At 45.1% G+C, this 21,279-nt stretch overlaps 1 protein-coding gene across 1 annotated transcript in view; it reads left to right on the top strand.

Annotated features, from left to right (window-relative positions):
* Positions 1 to 8,889: 8,889 nt before the first annotated feature.
* PARD3B (par-3 family cell polarity regulator beta) overlaps positions 8,890 to 21,279 on the top strand; it is a gene marked incomplete at its 5' end in the record, with an annotated part of 406,028 nt that continues 393,638 nt past the window's right edge. The window contains one exon of the mRNA XM_084264986.1: positions 8,890 to 9,009. Within this exon, the coding sequence (XP_084121112.1) occupies positions 8,890 to 9,009 (120 nt within the window). The remainder of the gene's footprint in view (positions 9,010 to 21,279) is intronic.

Genomic DNA, 21,279 nt, shown 5'->3' with positions numbered 1-21,279 from the left:
ACCCCAATGAATTTGGGGCTATTCCAGAAACATCTGGAGAAAACATCTGCATGAATGATTTGCTTCTTGGAAGGAAAGGTGTGTATCAGTTACCACAAGTCAGCCTGATACGCCGTTGGCTTGACTCACTGGTGTTCAGCCGTTGCCTTAGGTGTGAAAGCTGGAATACAGTGGGAAAGAATGAAGATTTTGAAATCCTGTTGGGAAATACTGTGAAGGGCTGTAGAAGCAGGAAGCACACCATGTACTGTGTGTGCTGAAGAAAAATACCAGTTGTCGAGGAGATGGAGAAATCATAGCTGGGAGATTTTGGTTATGTACAAGGATTAGAGACCATCTGGAAAAAGGATCATGTGAGGGAGCGTCGGTGGTAAAACATTAAAGGGAAGGCGGGGTGCTTAGCATGCCTGACCCAGATAGCTTTGTAGGCACCGTCTACATAAGCAGAGTACAATTTATGGAGTGGTCTACAGACTCCGATATTCCTGCAGAGCACAATGCTATCCCTGGAACATCAAGCAATCCTTTTAAATAGCAGTGGCAAAGTATGAGGGGAAGGCAAGTAGGAGTAGACTGGGACTACTAGGTGAGCCCAGGCTCCAGTAGCCACGGGTTAAAGCTCCCTTCCTCTTCCTGAACAAAGGAGAGGAAGAGAACTCCACACTAATCCTCCTTCTGGCATCCATTTTAAATAAATCCTTTGTGGTCAAGGGAGGGGAACAGCCACTTACACACCCTCCTCCTTCAGCTGCTGAAGGTAATGCAGCTGGCAGCAGGCACAGCATCCTTTCCACTGAGTCCTCTCTCTTCCCTGCTGTGTTGCTAGAGAGATTGATTTGTGATCTCAGGGACCAAAATTTCCTCTCTGAGTCACCCCTCCGGGCCACTCTGGCCTGGGAACCCACAGCTTTTCCACATTTAGAGCAAATCCTTCTGTTTAGGGGAGTGAATGGGTAAAAACTTAGCATCTGTAGCTCATGTTGCCTGACAGTATGAAATAGCCTCAAAGGAAGAGAGCAAAATAAAGTAAACAGAAACCTGAGAAATCTTGAGAATCTTTTTAAAACCCTGCATCTTCAGCTGTCATATCTGAAGTAGACATTTAACATTCACATATATTAATTAAAATTGTATATACTGGCCAGCAAATATAGATATTGTTGTTAGCAGCAACCAACAGTGGCTGCAAATGGAACAACAAATAAAACAGAAGCAAAAGAAATCAGTGCTGAAAGCTGGAAGTAAGTGCAATCTGGAAACCACACACTATTAAATAGCAGCCAGGGGTGGCCCTTGAAAAGTCGCTTTTTTCTCCCGGATAATCAAAGGCCACATTGTGCCTTTAGGCACAGCTTTGAGCAAGGAGAGATGAATAAATTGCATTGCCACGGGAGTCGCCTTGGGGTGGGAAGAACAGAGCACCAGTGTAACATCCCAGTTGCTCAGCTGGGTAAGCAGATGTGCAGCAGCAGCAGGCCATCCCCAGGCACCGGCACAGCTCTCCTGAGGAAGGGTGGTAATGTCCAGCCTCAGGGTCAGACGGGCAAATCACCACTGCAAAGGTGTCACACACATGCCATGAGAACATCCCATAGGCACAAATGGGCTCTAACACATGGTGCTGTGTTGCACAGCTGATTTCACAGACCCTGGAATCTTAACCTGAATCTCCTTGGTCAGTGGTGCAGTAAAAGGGCAAGACCGTTGTTTTCCTCTCTAGCTCAAGGGGAGAATTCCTCATGTACAACTACTACAGATTTTTGTCCACAAATCCCTGTGAGGAAAAAGTTAAGCCTGACTGACTTTCAGGACAGCTTACATGCTTCTGCATAATCTCAATTTACCATACAACCTGTTTGTACATTGAGCCACCTGGAGATGAGCAAGATCATCCCAGGCAACAGTACACAGCTGACATTATGACAGAGTTAATAAAGTAGTTTATCCTTACTATGGAGATCTGGGGGTAGCCCAGGGCTGGGTAGGCACTCTGCCATCTCACTGCCTGATAACATTCACTAACACAAGACATCTCTTCCACAAAGTGCTGCGAGCAGAAGGGCACCTTGCTCCCTTCCTGGATGTCCTAGGGAAACATCTTGCCATCCTGGCACAGAAGTGAATCCTGGCCAGGGAACCAGAATGAAGAACTCTGATGAAGTGATAAATGGGACCACAAAATCAACCTTCCTAAAAACAGAAGTTGAGATTGGAGTGAAGCAGACTACAGTAGTCAAAGTGAAAACAACTGCGTAAGATTTTTTGAGATACATGATCAGAAATAAGAAAGAAATCTGGGATTATGTCCACCTATGCTTTTATGTTAGCTTCAAAAGGCTTTTCTTCCCCTCTCTTTCTGTAAGTCCTAGTGATTATATCACCAAGGTTTTTACATAACTTTGTGGCTGAGGACCATTTTAAAGAAATCTTTAAACATGTAACTTTTATATATAAATCACCCCAGGGGCTCTATTTAGATTTTGCTTCCCCTCTGGATCTCTCTGAACATACCTTTGGTTTATTTGAGGGACTAATTTCTGCACCTGCCAAACTTTTAAGAGTGTTAATATCCTTTGGACCTATTTTGATGGAACCCTCTCCTGCCTACACTGTAAACAGAGCGTGTTATCAACAGCTCTTATGCTTAATTAACTGTAAACAAATCATTATCCAATTGTGAGCGAAACATTCCTTTCCAGGCTGCAGGCTGGGGTTTGGCCCTCAGTGCTCAGCTCTGGTGCACTCAGGTATGCGTATAGGGACAGGTATACATGATGCCAGTAGAGCCTGGGAGGATGCCTAGGCTCTTAATGCCCAGGCTGATATTGCCTAGGTCGTTATTGCATGGGTTGTTACAGCCTGGGCAGCTGCCCCAGCTGACGGTGGGAGTGGAAGGGGGAGTGGTGCTCCCTTACCTTTCCTGGGACCTAGGGGACCATTTGGCGTCCGGAGGAGGAAGGAGAGATGTGATTCTCCGCAGAATAACTGAAGCTGGATTTCTCCCACCTGGTTCCACACTTTTATTTTGATATTACAGGGGGTGTAGCACTGGCTATTCAAGCACACTCTTCTTTCAGCTCCTTACAGAACAGAGATATTAAAAAAATTCTTGGTTGAACTAAATCAATAGAGTTATATGAGCAGAAAGAAGATCCGAGGTGAAGTAAGGATGGCTTCGTGAATGGCAATGGAGAATAATCTGGCTTTGCAAGTCTATCTCACAATTCCTTTATTTATTATTTCAACTTTAAATTAGCTTCAGGATAAACTTTTGCAAGAATGCAATTTTATATAGATTGCAAACAGGGGTTTTTTTTATTGTATTTTTAAAAATCCTACTGCAGTTTCCAAGAATGTTTGTTAGTTTGCTTTCCCTTTATTCACCAACATTGTACCACTGAGACTTGGCAATGAAAGTGGTTTTATTGATTTTCATTATCCAAGCTGGGAGAAATGCAAAATATAAACAGCAGGAATTATGACCTTTTTTGCCTTTAGTAATTGAAGGGTTTACTGGTAACAACATTCAGTAAGTAGCAAACAAATATATTTTACTGTGTTAACAGGGGGAAAAAAGAAAGAAGTTTGAAAAATCACAAATCAGCTCTCCAGGGACCATGAGATTGATTCAGATGCTAAAGTTTTTTCTTTTCTTTTCATCTGCTTCAACTTCATCCCCAAATCCATTCCAGTCTGATGCCCAGGAACAAAACATACCTGAAATAATAACCTCTCAATGCTTTTTTAGGGCTTTTGGAGTGCACCTGAACTCTGATTGACTGTATTCCTTTTACATGGCTTATTAATGGCAGAAAAGAGGCTGAGCCAATAGTGCTCTAAGAGTATCTTCTTTGGCAGCCCTGGCTACTGATGTCAAACAGTTAAATGCCTAACGGGTGATAGTGTAGGAAAGAGGCGCTGCTCAAAGCCAAAAATTAAAGGTCAAAACTTGTGTTGTCTTGTTAGCAGCAAAACTAGGGAAAATTCCTCTGTGTTTTTAGGCAAGTTGCTTAATCAGCCCATGTCTGCTGGCACGATTCTTGTGAATCTTCACTGACATTTGCTGACTGTTTTGGGATCTTTAACTGCAATTTCCAGTTATAACAGAGAACCTGCAAGAGCTGCTCAGCTTGGAAAAATGTGAATGCAGAAGTCTGGAATTGTGGTCCCCTGGCTGACGCTGTACCAATGCAGTACCGTGTGGGAAAGGCCAGGAGAAAGGGCAGGGATGCCAGTGGGGCTGCGTTACCGGTACAGTGTCTGTGCAGCAGGGGAGTCCCAGCAGTACCAGTGAGAGCTGGGTGAGGCATGGAGCATGACCACCTTGCTGTCCTGCGAAACAGCACAGCTGAGATGGAAGCCCTACACTGTTGCATGGAGGGTGATATAGCATAAGTGGTGATGATGATGGTGTAAAAACGTGAGTTTATACCTGGTCAGCTCCTCGCGATGTGGCTGCAGAGTTTCTGATTTGGTGCTCAAGAGCTCGGGGACTGAGTGGATGTCCTGACAGCCCACAGCCGATGTGGAGAAGAGCCCAGATGAATCAGCTGGAGTACAAAATGACACAAGAAGTGCAACAGATTTGCACTTTTGGGCAAATCTGCTGTTTGCCCAAAAAATCAGCTGTTTGGGCAAATGACTTACTGGGGTTGATGAAAGTGGAGGTCTTGTCCATTCCCCTTGCTGCTCCCAGCCGCATGGCCCTGCTCTCGCTCTCCAGCCTCCCCTGGGATGTGTCAGACCCTTCCCTGAGCACCCTTAGCTTGCCAACAAAGCAGAAGACAATCCTTTCCTTTTTCCTATGTTAGTTTTCTACCAGACTGATGAGCTGAAATGGCTCATGGAGATATCCAAGAAGCATCAGGTGGGAAGGGGCGATGGGAGGGAAGACAGCAGTAGCATCCTTCAGTGACACTGAGCTGTTAAATCTGCTCATCCCCTCTCATGAAACCGATACACAGATGTTATGAATGTTATCTCATGGATATGTCTTTATGTCTGAAACTCTTATAACTAGGCTGCCTGCCAACCACTGTAAGCTGGTAACCAAAAGGAAAAGGCTGTTGTCTTGCTGTGCCATGTCCTCCCTTGGGCCAACAGAGGCTTTAAACCCCATAATGAAACTGAGTTCTGATTTCTCCTGATTTTCTGCTTTCTGCAGAACTGATTTGGCTGAAAGCTAAGCTGGCAAAAAAAATAATTTCCACAGCATCTCATTGCACAGACCTACAACTGTGCATGCTGGCACATGAAAGGGAATGGATGGGAGCAAACAGCTGGGGCAGGGAGGGAGCAGAAGTCCTCCTCTCAGGGCAAAGCCGGTTTACACTGCTTACAGCATCAGCTGGATGATGATCTCCTTAGAATGAAATATGGTTTAGATTTCTGTAAGAGAACCAAGCAGGAAGCCCTTCTTCAATGCACAACAGTAAAAACAAGACCTCATTATTAATCCGTTTTAAAAGTGGTTGTATTTTACTCTCAATAAGCTTAAAGTTGACATAAGGATGATGTCAATGACCTGGTTCTTGAAAGTTTTGTGCACCCAACAAGAAGAGGAACATGTGACTGCAGCTCCTTTAGGGTTTGAAAGCCTTCAGCTCTAAAAGCTTCACAGGTTTTTATTTGTCAGCTCTCTTTCACTCTTTTGCAACTCAGGCTGTAGTTTCTTAAATGTTTTACAGGAATTCCACTTCAACATTCTTTGTCCTCCCATAGTTGGCTTCTCAGCTGTGCCAGTACAGTATGACAGCTTTTCTTGCCATGCTGTTAGCTGCCTTGGAGGAACTTCCTTTTGGAAAAAAGTGCTTCTTGCTCCCTGCCCTGAGAAGAAAAATACTATGCCCAGCTCTCTGGTAAAGCAAAGGGTTTCTTTTCAGAAAGGTGTGCAGACTGAAGCCCCAGAGATAGTTTCAGGCAAACCCCTGATATGTAGGTGTTAATTGTTACCAGCTGGCTTCAAAGTCTTTCAGACTGTTTCAGTGTAAACAAACATGCAGCGCATGGGGCACACACTTATTTGCAACGCCATGCATAACTTTCAAACAAACAGTCAGGCTGTAAACACACTGGTGATTCCTCTGCAACCTCCCCCTTGTTGATGTGTGATAATTAAATATAAGCTCAGTTTCTGTAAGACACTCAGTATGCACTTTTAAAGAAAACATTTTATTTTCTTCCTCTCTGAAGTAACTTCTAGGCCCTTACAGTGTAACCACAGACACTTTGAAACCCACCACTTGTGCTTCAGGTATGGACTTGAGGCCAAAATGGTTTTATTTTTTCCCAGGTGTATCGGTCTATAACATAGGACTGTCACCATCAAAAGGCTCAATCCAACCCCAGTTACAGTGCAAGTCACCTGCACTTATCAGAACTAGAGAAAAAAAAATAAATCATACCACGTTTTTTCCTGAATGTGTCAGACTTTGCTCATAAACAGAGGGAGAGGGGGAAAGGGAAAGAGAAACAGAAAGAGACAGTGAGAAGCCTTTATGTTCACAGTCAATTATTAACCTAAACACCCCTGTACTCTGTAGCCAAAGCCATATAAGCACAAGGACTCGGGCTTACCCACCAGCACATCAGCAGCTGAGATAGAGGGGTGCCTTAAACTCCTCCTGCCTCTCACTCCCACTGGCTCAGACAAGGTTGCTGTGTGGGTCTGCTTCCCCCTTATCATTTCTCAGGAGCAATGAAAGGTGTGAGGAGCTGTTGGCTCCCTGCCCCAGGTACCCATGCAGCTCCCTCCTTACAAACGGCTTACAGAGTTGCTAGGACTTACACCAAGTCTTCCCTTTCCCCCCTCCTTGATTATTTTTCACATGAATCATTTCCATAGCCGTGCTGACCTGATGGGTCCCTCCAGCAGTTGGAAGGAATAATTATTTAGCCTGATAGATGCTTTACAGTGGTGCAACCCATGAGAAACTGTTGGGCTCTGCTCCCCGTTTGGGAACTAGGGCTGGATTGGAGCTGAGCTGGCAAGGACTGGGCAGTGGGTTTGGGGTGGCTGCAGGGCTGACTCCAGAGAACCACTGAACTGCCCCTAGCACATCCAGCCATGCCCTATCTGCCCACGGATGCCTGCCAGTGGTGCTGCCTTACCCACAGTGTTTCCCTCAGAAACAGAGTATTCCCGTTCCTTTGCATCGCTGCTTTGCTCTAAAGGGAAAAGAAACGTCATTTTTTTTTGGTTCAAAGCATATGGGATGCACATTTGTGCACTTGCACATGCAAACATGCATACATACCCAGGGAAAGCAGTTCTATATTTGGTTTAATAGATTATTTCCCCATGATTTGCTCTGAAATGCTGCGGGCTGGTGGCAGGCACGTCTGGATTTGAACAGGCAAGGAGGAATTGTTTACCACTGCAGCAGTCCCACAGCCTGGCTGTGCCCCCTCTTAGGGAACTTGCTTGCTGGAGTTTGTGGCTCTATCCCCACCTCATCCCAAAACTCCTCGTTTCACTTTGGGCCTCCAGCTTAGGCTGTTTTGGCCCCCTTCCAGTGCATTTGGTTACGTTATACATAACCAGGGTGCGGACTGCTTTTCTGAATGCTAATCTGAGTTGGCACGACATCATTTTTACCACAGCAATAGTCCCCTGTGTTCTATGATGTCATGCTGTGGTTTAGAGGTATTTTTGTGTCGCCTTTTCTTTGCTTTGTGGTGATTTTCAGTGGTACCCATCTCCGCCTGTTGATTGACCCGTTACGATTGCAGCGCCGTTGGGCTGTCTCACGTATTCGCACTATACTGCCCACGACCGGGTGGCTGGTAAGATGCAGGGCGCACTGCTCGATGCCACGCTGTACGGAAGGGTGGGCTTGCAGAGTCACGGGTGTTTGGGGCACGCTGCAGAGCCCGACACCCCATCGTGCAGGTCGTGGGGCTCTGCAGCAACACGTGTTGCAGGGTATGGGCTGTTCCCGTATGGGGCTGACGCGTTTCTGTGTGCGTTGCTGCACGCTGCAGGGCAGGGACTGTGCCCCGAGTGCCTGCGGGTGCTGCGTGGGGTGGCCAAGTGTGCACTGGCCCACTGCTCGGCAGGGCAAGGCCCGTGCTGGGGCGCCGGTCATCGTACCACGGCGCAGGGTACTGCTACTCCCCTGGGAGGGTATTTTGGGTGACAAAGGGCCTGCTCCGCGCGTGCGGGCCCTGAGCGGTGTCCGGCGGCCGTGCCCGCGCAGCGCTGCTCTGGCAGGGCGGGCTGGCGGGCCTGTTGGGGCACGGCACCGAGCCCAGCGTTACAGCGTGATGCCCCCGTAACGAGCAGCTGCAAGTCACCGTTCCGCGCCAGTCCCTGCCCGCAACGACCGGACAGGGCGCTGAGGGGCGGGTGCGGGTTCCTGGGCGCCGAGGGTGCCTGGGCGCGGTGGGCACCTGCCCACAGGCTGCACTGGGAGGCTGCAGAGTTCCGCCGCTGTGCCCGGCGCGGGCTACGCGCGGCAGCGTGTCCCGCGGGGGCGCCGCGGCCCCTTTAAGCCCGGCGAGACACCGTCTGCCCGGCGCTGCCGTGCCCCGGGGCGAGCGGCGCCGCCGCCCCCGGCCGTCCCGCCGCGCCCCTCTCCCCACTGCGCGGGGCCGCCCCGCCCGGCCCCGGCCCGCGCCTCCCTGGAGAGCCGGGCGGGGAGGGGCGGGCACAGCGGCCCGCCGCGGCGGAAGGAGGCCGCCGGCCCCGGCCTCGCTCCCGGCGCTGCCCGCGAGCGGCGAGGCGCGGCTCCCGGGGCTCCGCGCGCACCTGCCGTCCCGCCCCCGCCGCGGGGCCGGGGACAGGCACCTGCCGACGCCGCCGGGCCTCCCGCACCTGCGCCGCTCCCCGGGCCGCGCGGCGGCGGCGGGCGCCGTTTCTCGTCGGGCAGGGCATGGCGGTCCGCTGAGATGAAAGTGACCGTGTGCTTCGGGCGGACGGGGATCGTGGTGCCCTGCAAGGACGGGCAGCTCCGCGTGCGGGACCTGACCCAGCAGGCCCTGCAGCGCTACCTCAAGGCCCAGGAGAAGGTGAGGGCGTGGGCCCGCGCTTGCCCGCCTGGGGGGCCGGGCCGTGCGTGCGGCCGGCCTGCGGGGAGAGGGGGGCGACGGCCGGCGGGAGGGGGGCGGCGGCGGGTAGCGGCCGTGCGAAGGCCCGGGGCCGGCGTTGGCGAGAGGAGGCTGGGCCGGAGGGGGCGCCGGGGGCGCTCGGGGTGGGCTGCGGGGCCCCGCCGGCGCTGGGCCCGGGGGCGCGGTCCTGGCGGTGTCCGTCCGGCGCGGGCCCGCGCTGTGCCCCGTGCCGGGCACTGCGCCTGAGCGAGCGGCCGGGAGCCTGTTGGCGCCGCTGACCGGGGAGCCCGGGCGGCTCTGCGTGTCCCGGGGTTGGCGTGTGACCGCCGTGCGTGCCGGCTGGCAAACTTAGTGCGGGCACAAGCGTAACTCGTTCCTAGTAACGCCGGTGTGTTCGGGCAGCCGCGGCTCGGTGCGCCGCTCCCTGCGGGGGGCATGACCCCTTTACCTGAAAGAAGCCCGAGGTTTTCTTAAGTTCTACCTAACTGAGCATAAAAGTACTTTTTTCCTTTTTCCTCCAAGAGGCAGGTGCTGAAGGCTGGCGGGATACTGTTTAATATTGATGAAAGGCCTAGTGTTGCCAGTTCTGCTTTGTGAGAGAGATTCCAGTTACAAGCTCTGAACTAAGGGCTTGCAGGATTGTCCATCCTCCTAAGACACCAGCATAAAAGTACAGCTAGCAGCCTATGGGCTCTGTTTTGTGCCCTGTGCTTCAGCGGACTTCGTTGCCCAGTCAGCTCTTTGGTATCTGGAATGCAAACCTGGAAGTAAAACTCCTGTCCTTGCAGGTTTATTTTGAGAGAAACTTGTCGCTGATATGTTAAATCAGTGATGAACAGCTGAGCCAGCCTTGTGGTAGAGGTTATAGCGGTCACCACGTTAGCCTTTCTGAGCAAGAGCTTTAACCTGCCTTAAGATACATACAGCTTGACAAATACCTTGCAGGAAAAATATTTTTCCTCTTGGATTCCTAATTGCGTGTAATAACTGCAGAACGTTTATAGAATCCTTGGTGCTGTTGCAGCCAACAGACCGTGAGATCTTTTGCACTGGGTCATGGTCCAGAGTATTACAACAGGAGTGGGGTTTATCAGAAGCAGAGTTACGTTCAGTTGAGTTGAACTTAGAAATTTAAAACTTGAGTTTTGCTTTGATTTGTGCTTGTGATGACATTGGAATTAGGCTCGTGATGATGGTTGAAAGATGGCCTACAAAACTCTTGCACAAAATAGTTTTTGGTAGGAGTAGAGTTAATTATTTTCATAGTAGCTAGCACAGGGCTATGTTCTGGATTTGCGCTGAAAACAGTGTTGATCATACAGAGATGTTTTTGTTGCTGCTGTTGAGCAGTGCTTACATGGAGCCAAGGCCTCTGCTGCTTTTCACCCTACCAGTGAGTCATAAGAAATTGGGAGTGGACGCTGATGACCCTAATGACCAAAGGGATATTCCATTCTATATGATGTTATGCTTAGCTTACAAAACTGAAGGAAGAAGGGGGTAGCAGTCTCCTCAAGTCACCGTTAGGTGTGAGGGAGCCCTGATCTATTGGATATGGCTGAACACCTGCCTGCCCATGGGAAGTGGGGGGTGAATTCCTTGGTTTGCTTTGCTTGTGCGTGGAGCTTTTGCTTTTCCTATTAAACTGGCTTTGTCTCAACCCATGAGTGCTCTCAGCTTTTCTTGTGATTCTCTCCCCCATCTTGCAGTGGGATGGCGCGTGAGTGGCTGTGTGAGGCTCAGCTGCAGGATGAGGTTAAACCATGACATTGTTCTAGAATGCTCAATAATCAATTTATAGGACAGAAACTCCAACAGCTTGAGAAGGGTTCAGATAAATGCCAGACATTTAAGATGTACTACAGCCCAATTAGTTTCTCATGATTTGGTACCCAATTTGCTATTTAGGTAATATTGAAAGAAAATTATTTTTATGCTAAACAGTCATCTCCCATGCCCCCTTCAGTGTGAGGTCAAAATCATCCATCCTCCTGTATAGGACAGCCAAAGGCCAGAGTTAACATTTCTGACCTTCCTGTATTTCTTGCTTTTGCAAATCTTTCATTATAGAAGTCTTGAGTTCCCTATTCTGCATTGTAGACAAAGTGAATACAGGCCAGTTTGTTCCTGTATTGCTGATCACTTCGAGTAATGGTGATTCAGAGCTTGTACGAAGATGTGTAATAAAGAAGCAGGGTGGGGGAAGCAGTCTAAGGACCTGAAAAATACAGGACAGGTTTTTGTTCAAGTCACTAAAGAAACTGTTAGGACACTTGCACCCTCTCTCCTCTCTGTTCCCTGGAAATCTAAACAGTTCTCTTAGTGCTATAAGTTAGTTTTCGGTCTGTGTTTTGCAGTGGAACTAGACAAAAAGATAAATAGATAAATTTCCCCTTACCTTGTCAAGCATCACTTGGAGTTAGTGCTCTTTCCTGATGGAAATTTGGGGTTGGTAAAACAGGTTGTACCAAAGTCATAAGCAATTAATGTTATTACCTTGTGGAGAGTTTTTGTCCAATCTGATGTGGATATTTTGCCGTTTTCCTTCTATCACCTCTTTCTAAAATGAACTTTCTTTACGAAAATGTTGAATCTTGGAGAATTGGACTATTTCAAGTGAAAATCTGCTGTGAGTTGTGGGCACACGCACAGGTTTATGTTAAAGAGAAGTGAAGGTTTGTTTTTCTTTTCATAATATTTAGAATGTTTGGAATACTTCCTGTGGCAGAACGATGCTGTTTCTGTTGGCATGTTAAGTGTTCTTTATCTATTTTTTTTTGAAGTGTTAGTCTTTTAAAAGAACAAAATGGAAAATGGCATTGTTAAAGTGCCTAAAGTATTTGGAGAAGAGAGGAAAATTGATACAAGAAATATCTTTCATAGTTGCAGAATGGAAAATGAAAAAGGTGTCAAGGATACAAGCTTTGGGAAAATTTTATCATTTATGGTACTGTCAAATACCACACAAATGTGGGTGAGAGGCTCTGTTTTGGGGGTTGTTCTGGAAGCCTCATTTTGCTATTACAGTGCAGTCTCTTGTCTGATAAAGGGGTTATAAGAGATTAGCATATTCATTTGTGTATGCTGTAAAATATTTCTGTGTGTAAAAATAGCAGATTTTTTTTAATTGGTTTGAAGTAGTTGGCACTTCTCTATAATTGTAATGAAAGGAAAGTTGATGCAGTAAATGGCCGAGTCTCTCAATTCTGTGAGACTTTTGGTAGATGGCTGAGAACTCTGCAGGCGGTTGCTTATTGCAGCCCACTGTGTTGTCTTTAGCGAGTTTCATTTGGTCTCTTGGCTGGGCTGTATTGGCAGGGTTTGGTTGTGAAGGCTCAATTGCTCTGTTAACTAAACAAAATATGGGGCCATTGTTTCAGCTGAAAAATCAGAATTTTTTTTTTTTTCTTGATGGTACTGAGCAGTTGGTTGTAGAGGTATGAGGCATGGGCAGATCTTGTCAGATTCACTGGAGGATACAAATAACTCTGGATTTAGGAACTGTGGTTAGTATTATAGTATCAGCTAAGGTTTCGATGCTGTGGATTCCTTGATGTGAACAGTATTAGATGTTTAAGGAAATGTTCTGTTGATCAGTGCTTTTGTGGGAGTTGTAAATAAATTTTCAGGCAGTGACTGTCATCTCAAAGTAGCTTGCGTTTTGGGAAAATGAATCTTGGTGGAACCTTTTTTGCGTCTCAGGATGTGCTTTTGTTGCCATTTAGTAATGTGTGTGTTAAGACTTCCTGCTGACAGGTAGATACAGTAGGATTAACGAGTCTTTATTGTCAGCCCACCCCTTAGTATTTCTTGTAGTATTTTTGGTGCCTTGGGGAGCACTTGCACGTTATCTGTTGCATTTAAGATTCTTTGCTTGAGTGAGAGCAGATGTAGCTCAAAATACTTGAGTTGCTGTGCGTGTTGTTAGTGTGTTTGCTTCTCTGTAGCTACAAGGCGTAGCCCTTGGGTGCAAGGCAAGGTACCTCATTAATTGTTTTCCAGTGAATTGTGAGGGACCTTTTGTTTGCTGGGTTGGTTTTTTTTTTTTTTCTGTGTGTGTTTTTCCCTAAGTTTGTGGATGAGAGAGGGAGAAAAAGAAGGGTTCTGGGTGAGCACTGAAAGGTTGTGTGTGCTCTTGTGGCGTTGTCTGGGTCTGCATGGTCCTGTTGAAAGCATTTCCTCAATGTATAGGGGTCAAATCCATTCAAGCTAAACGCACCATTGTGCTCATACTTGTCCCTTTGAGGAGATACTAGGAAGCAATACTTGAATTACCAGCTTTGTAGTGAAACCCTTGGTTCAGCTGGAGATGCTAGTTTGTGAACTCGGAGGCCTTTACTGTTGTTGGTGCAGAAAGCGATGTAAAGAGAAGAATGAAGAGCGTGGCTATGAGACTAGCAAGGGAAATCCACAATGTTTGTTGTGGTTTTTTTTCTTGAAGCTACAGAGAAACTTTTCCCAGGAAAAATGCATAAAAGCGTCTTGCTGCTTCAGATGTTTAACTCTCTGGAGAAGCCAGAGATGGGGTAGTGGTGTTTGTGAGCATGGCACTCACCTCCATGACTTGCTTGAAGTGACTGCTTTGGCCCCCTGAAGTCTTGCTTATAGGAGCCGGTGAGATGTGGAAACCATGTAGCGAAATAATCAGCACTGTAATTTGTCAGTTAAATAAGGCTTGAGCTCAGTTAAATTCCTGAGTGGCTCACTGTCACAGCCTTCCTGGGCATCCCTGCAGGAATGCTGGCACTGACATTTGAACTGTCTTATAGGGACTTGGCCTCCAGCTCTTAGGGACGTTGGAGTGTGGGTTTCCACTGATGAGACTGTACAGAAGTTGATTCTGGAATGGCAATGGTAACTTTAATTTGGGGTCAGACAGAGTAAGAAGCAATAATATAGTGATGAAGTTGGTTCAAGGAGGGTGCATCTTTTTAGGGAGAATCATGGGTTAGTTGTGCTGGCGATCTTCCCCACTTCCCAGATGAGATGCAGTGGAAGAGCTAACACTGGGCCTGTCTGTCTGTATCATTTTCTGAGTGCTACCAATAAAATACTTTTTCCCTTTCTCTCTGTTTTCCTGTGCCCCACAACATGACAATTAGTTTTCTGGAATTCTGTATTGCTGTTGTACATCAGCCAGCAAGCAGAAGGAGTACTAAATGTTCTTGTAGTTTCTCTAAAAACATTGGCATAGGGAAAAGGACAATTTATTTTGACTCCAAACTCTATGCTTACAAAAAATGTTTGCAACAATGTAACTGATTTCTTCAGCAGATACACAGGGAAAGTTTTGAAAGACATCCTTTGTTAGGCACAGTTTTCTGTTTTGGGCAAATCACATGTATATGGTCCTTTATAAAGGCAGAGTAATGCAGTTGCATTTTCATGGCACTTTTGGACCAGGTCTCTAGTTTCTATTGTTGTGGGTTTTTTCTATCCTAGTTTGTCTTAGAAACTTTATTTTATGCTCTAACAGGGATGAGGTTAATCCATAATCTTAGTTTTACCAAACCAATTATAAGTACTGTTTTTATGTACTAGGAAGTGTTTTAACTCTTCAGTCCTGTATTTGTCTTAGTATTGCTCAGTCAGGTACAGTATGTTAGTGAGCTTTGACTTTGTCTTAGGAACTGATGTGTTTCAGGGAGCTGCCTAATGATCACTTTCATGTTCAGCCTTCAGACTTGAGTGCTGTATTGTGCTGCAACAGGAGACTGACTTGGTACAGTGCTTTGCCACTACTGGTGTGTGAGTTTACGGGTAGCTGACTCGTGCCTAGGAAGAGGCCGCGTAAGCAGAGACACTAAAGGAAAGGAGACAAATTACTCCAACTGTTTGTTTTACATAGAATTTTTATTAATAACACTCATTTTGGTATATCATTGAGACTGGAAATAACTTTTGAGGGAAGAATTTTGGGTCTCAAAGCACTTTCAAGATCACTTTTTACAGTGCTCTTAAAATTGAGAGTTGAGAAGTGCTTCCCTGTCTATTGCTTTTGCATAGAACATCTGCTGCTCTGCTGCATGGTAGACACTAGTGTTGATGTAATGAGATTTTTGTAGATTTCCAGTCTCCTCTTTCTAGCAGCTTTTTATACTTAGAGCAGAACTGGCCATGTGTCCTGGTTCTGGCCAGGCCAGAGTTAACCTCCCCAGGCAGCCAGCACAGGTGAGCTGAGTTAGCTGGGGTTGGTTTCCACACAAACATCAGTCCCCCATAAAAGGGGCTGGTCAGGGAGGGGTGTTCCTGGTGCCTCTAGGGCAGTCTGAGTTGGGCTGGGGCATCCAGATGTTCCTCTCCTCATGAGGTACTCTGTGTTATCATCAGGTCGGTAAGGTACTCTGTGTTATTGCTGGGTATGAGTGTAGTTGGCTTGGGCTGTTATTGTTCCCCTTTCATGGTGTTTTTGTCAGTAAACTGTCTTTACTCCAACCCAAGAAGCTCTGAGGGTTTCTCCTGTGGGAGCGAGTGAGCAGCGTATGGTGCTCAGCCACTGTTTGGGGCTGAATTGCCTCACTATGGATTTAGTCAGACTTGTCATAGAGGATGCTATGTACTTATGTAACCTAGAAAAGACAGTTTTGTATCCCTTTGCTCCTCTTAAGTAGAGTGCTGCCAGTAACTCCGGCTGCTGGCTGAGTATTAAGTAACTTGATGTTAATGTATTTCAGGGGAGCTTGGTTGAAGGGTAGAGCTGGATAAAACTGGTGGAAAGTCAATAGGCAAAATGAGAATGACCAGGAATACTTCCAGGATGAGTTAGATTTCAGTGCCTGTGAGTTTTCATTCTTGTCTTCCAGGTCATATTTAATAAGCTCTGAGTACTATTTGGTTGATATCACTGTAGAGACAGCAAAGATTCCTGGAATATCGAAGTGTCTAAGCAGTCTTAGCAGGAAGTTGTTGGAGAGCAGTACAGAGGTCTTGGCAGTGACTGCTTCCTATTGCTCTTTGCCCACTTTGAGTCCCAGAAGTAGAATTCGTGAAGAAGGAATTAAAGTCTGAAATAGTATTTTTTTGTCTATTTCAAATTTGGGAAGTACCATTAGCATGATAGTCTTAAAGTTAAAGGAAAAAAAGCATTCTGGCTTAGCATGGAACTGGGAGGTGCTTTTGTTTCTGCATAAAATACAGCTTTAGTATCTTTATCCAAGTATTTGAAAACAGAGGGTGTATTCTGTTGATATTTTATTAAAAACATAATGTTTTTGTTTTTAACAGATAGTTATGTGGGAATAATGTGTTCTGATTCATATTATTTGACTATACTTTCCTCCTTACTTATTCACTATGATAGGTCAGTTGAATCGCACCATACTGTGTAGAGTCTTGTATCCTGCTAATGAAGCAGCAGTTTTCTTCCCCTATTGAGCAGAACATTCTTTAGGCTTTCTTAGGTGTGAAGACCTACTGCTGCATTATTGAAAACTCCCTCTAACCCCCATTAAGATGCCTGTGTTGTATTCTTAATAAATACGATAATGCTAAAAGTCTAGAGCAGTTAGTATTGTTGAAAACAGATTTTGCTTTGTATTTTTTATACTTCCTTCTTGAGTCCTGCTCATAAGGATACACCCATTTTATGCAGGATATTTCTGACTAAAAACAAATGAGGGGCTAATGTGAATGATTTACTGACAAAATAAACTTGGCATTTCCACTGACCAGAGAGTACGCTTGATACACTGGGGTTTTTTGGTATGAAAAATATAGGAAATCGGCATGTTATGAGAATTTTTGGCAAAAAAGAAGTCTATTCATACTACTTGCCTAGTACCTTTAATAAAAGCATTTTTCGTTCCCCTTTGTTTCACTGTTGTAGTGGTAGTTCTGCAAGTTTTCATGTCAGTACTTTATTTCTAAAACAGGATTAGCTTTAACTTATTTGTAAAGAAAACTTGGGATTGCAAGAAATTACTGATTGTACTGGACTCTCTCTTTAAAGAGTAAATATGTAAGACTTCATTTTGTATAAGCTTTTTTCTTATGCCTAGTGTTCGTGCTATAGACACCTCCAGTAAGTGAACTGTTGTAATGTTTTAATGTCATCAAAATCTGTCTTACTTTCCAGTGTAAACATGTAATTTTTAAGCCACCAGTACATCCACTCAGCACTGATGGCTTTGTTATGGCAGGTGCCATAGGACTACTCCCGTGTTAGGTTTGCTCTTGGGAATGCTCCTGAACTGGGAGGTTTAGATAAGTTGCTCATTGGCTTCATGCGGATGCACGGGCAGCATTTATTGCCACAGTGAGACACAATGCCTCTTCAGCACTTTTCTTTATTGGCTATTACATGTATGAGAAAGAAGAGTACAGAATGCTTGAATGAACATGCTCCTTAGAGCTGGTAATGAGGATAACATTGGTGTGATTAGTAGATGGGGAGGGAAAGATGGATGGCTGGAGCCTAACAAAGGCTGGTATTTGGAACCCCAGAATTCAGTTGGATGGGTAGAGGCGAACAGCTGGCTCTGTTTGGGCTCTGTCCTGGTTCTGGCCAGGCCAGAGCTACCTCCCCAAGCAGCCAGCCCAGGTGAGCTGAGTTAGCCCGGGCTGTTTTCCACATCACCTGACATCACTCCCTCATAAAAGGTGCACCCTTCCCTGACCCTTATGGAACAAGGTGGGCTCAAAGGGCTGTGATAGTGCATAGGACTCTTCATCCTGAAGTGCTGAGTTTGAGCCCTGAGTTGGGCACTGAAAAGAGGACTTTTTTTGTGGAGCTACACTGAACCACCTCTCTCTGACCAGCCCCTTTTATGCTTGGGGAGGTTATCTCCAGGATGGACTCTTTTTTCTTTTTTTTTTCTGGCTAGGGAGTAGACCTCAAAGATGAGGTTCCACTGAGCCAAATGGTTTTGTAGCAGAGCTTATCTAATGGCACGTTTTCCAGATTCTCAACAAAATACCAGCTATTGGTGAATCCTAACGTGCACCTTCCCTGTTGTTTTCTTTGACAAAAAATGCAGTGATTTCTCAATTAGCAGAAGAAAATTGAGTGCTTAGACTAAAGGAGAATTTGATACAATCCAAAGAAGCTCCAAGACCTGGGTTCCTGGAAAATTGTGTGGCTTTTTTTTCTTTCACTAGTAAGTTGCTCTGTTCTTCTCTTTCCCTAAAACCTTAGAAGACCTTCAGATTGTTATAGAAGATACTGTCTCATTCTCATTAATCCATCAACAGCTGAGCCGATCTTTATTGGCAAACCTGAATATCTATGTTATAGATTTTCTGAGAGGAGAAAAGTTATAGTCATCTCCTGTTTCGTTTAATTTGGCTGTCAGTGTACAGGTTAACTTCAGAGTAGTTCCACCAGTAAAGAGGTTAGAATCCAGCATGTCTCTGCTTGGACTTTTGAAGGAGAGACAAGTCATATAGCCTGATGGACTAATTACCTATATGGGGTGGATTTGTCCTGTGTCTGAACTCTGAAATAGGTCTTGAGCACCCACCTACTCTTCAATGAGGAGACTTAAATTAAATGCGTATTTATACATTTTGGCAATGTCTCTATAAAAGCAGCCCCTTTGTTTCTCCTCAAAGTGGAAGTGTTGAGACCATGCAGTCTATCCTAGCCTTTTTTTCTCTTTTTTTGTTATTCTTGCAGTACTGCATGTCATTAATGGTTGTAAGGCCAGAATTTAAAGTAGAGTGTTTGGGGTATACTACTTCTTTTTTTATTCCCCCCCTCTATGTTTTAAGGAGTCTTGTGCAGAAGTAGGGGAAGCAATAAGCAAAGCTACTTGTGGCAGTGTGTCTGTAGGTCTTCTAAAGTAGAAATAATTCAGGTGTTCTACAGATCTGATCAAGGGGAGGTTGCTATTTTGCAGCAGCTCAAACCTTGAAAGGCTTAGTCAAAGCTTTTCTCTTTCATGGGTAGTAAGGCTGATACAGTTGTGCAATGAAAACAGTTCCTCAGTCTATCCAGGGCAAAACCAAGTGGGTAACTTCTGATCCTCTAGCTTGTGTCGTACTTTGTCATCAGTAAATGAGATGATCCTAAAACATCCCAGCTGTATATTTTTTTAACTGACATGTGTTTGCTGCTTTTAAAATAGTAAACTTGAAGTAACCCACTCACTAAAGTTATTTCTTTTAAAGAAGTTCTTAGTTTTTGTTTAAGCTGTGAGCTAGCCTGCATGAAAGGCTGCATGGAAACCAGGAGTCATACAGGAATTTTTTTTGCACGGTAAAGACCCCAGAGGACTTGCATTTGGGGGGGAAATCAGTGTCTGTTAAGCTTGCAGGAAAAGATGAGACGTTGCTGTATCAATCAAATATCTGTATATGGTGAATACCATGAAACTGCAGTTTACCGCCAAACCACATTCCATCTGTTCTCATCGAGTTAAAGCTGTTGACTGTAACAGTGACTTTTTTCTAAGGTATAACCTTGATTTCTAATAAACGATTGCTGACAACCCCTTACTGTAGCCAATTTATTGGATTAGTTTTGCAAGCTGATGTATTTCATACTGAGTAACGACCTCTAAGTTGGATGAAATATCTGGTCTGCTCTAGTGTACCAAAAATATGGCATCCATTGCTTTGACTTAATGACTTTAACTTCTTTAGGCTACTCACTGTTGACATTTTCTGTAGAAGTTATCTTTGTCTTTAACTCCAGGTTGTTGTCCTATCCCATGTGATTCCCCCCCTCATATCCTGTAGGATAGGTGACAACAGTATGCTGTTACCAAAATTACCTAATCGACATATTTTTCAGAAGTTTGCTTCTAGTAGTTCCCTTATGTAACAAATGACATATGAGTTGTTTTAGTTGATGTTGGAAATTTGGCTGTCATCTTCTGGCATCTCAACCTGTTCTTTGTCTGCCCAAATAATAGAAGATTGGAAAGGAGCTTGTCTTTCAATTGACTCTACTACCCCACACAAGACACAGGAAAAGACTTGCTGAAATTTTTCAAGGACTGAAGGGAGTTAACATGCTCAGCTCCCACAGAATTAGGCTTGTTTGAAAAATCTAGATGCTGCCAATTTGCAATTAATTTTCCCCTGCTAGCTGTAATGAATGTATTCTGAACAAATGTTTCAGGAGTTCCTGCCATTAATAGGTACAAAAAGAAAATTCCCTGAAGAGCTGGAAACCTGGAATAATTGTGTTGAGCAACGAAAAGGAGAGGGTTCATTGACATTTTGACATTGTGTGTAGAGAAAGAGTAGCACTTGCATAGTAGCAGTTGTGATGTAGGCTTTTAGACCACTGTGAAAAAGGAAGATTTTATTTTTTTTGAAAAAACTAGATGTGTGTGTGTGGAATCTGATGTTAGCCTGACCTGTCAATGATAAATGATGACTCCTCTATGTTAGGCAAGGAGATTAGCACTTTAAAATCCTGAGAAGTCTTTCGTATTAATGTTCCAGGAACAGTTATTTGGATAGCTCTCATTCAGATGCTGACTGATGGGAGATACTAAGTTTGCTTGAAAAACCCTCATAGAAACCACTCCAGTGGCTTTGCAAATAGTAAAATTAGGAATTAATTTTTGCGTGAAATACTCAACTCAGAATGGTTCAAAGAACACTCATGGTCTGTGCATTTAAAATGTATGACTTCTGTGGGTTTTTACCTACTTATGGTTACAGTTGTATTCAATCCGCTTCTTAAAAACTGTCAACAGAATGAAATTGCTCTAAACTCATATCCTTCTCACATGCTTCCACTTGAAGTAAGATGGATCAGATGGGAGTATGCCAGTGTTGACCCCTTAATTCTTGAGTCTGAAAACGTTGGTTTAGGTCATCCGCCATGTAAATTAGATTTTGCATGTTGTGGGAGAGTAATTGGAGCAAGTCAGAAACAGAAGGGGGTAGGTGGCTTGCTTTTGTACACGCAGTGTGCTTCTCCTTCACAGACCTTTCATACAGTGTTAGAAATGCAGTGCTGAGGCTGGACTCTGTCATTTTTCTTGCTTCAGGTCTCTGTGAGCTACACTTGCAATGTGGGTGTTTTGTTTGTTTGTTTCTGCTGCAGTGATGTTTGCTACCGATTCAGGCTGAGTAGAGGCTGAATACTTTGGTTGTGGCTCTTACATAGCTTGAGGTTTGCAGTTACGTTGCCATCATATCCTTTCATATGTGGAAGGAAAAATACATATTCATTGCTATCATAATTAAATAATCCATATTCAGAGGCTCGAGGACAACACTAGGTAGGTCTCCTGGTAACTTCAGATGTTTCAAATGTAGCATGCATCTGGCAGC

Source organism: Gallinula chloropus (assembly GCF_964237585.1).
Source record: "Gallinula chloropus genome assembly, chromosome: 5".
Lineage (NCBI taxonomy): Eukaryota > Metazoa > Chordata > Aves > Gruiformes > Rallidae > Gallinula > Gallinula chloropus.
The sequence above is the reverse complement of the archived record's forward strand: the minus strand, read 5'-3'. Positions and strand labels throughout refer to the sequence as shown.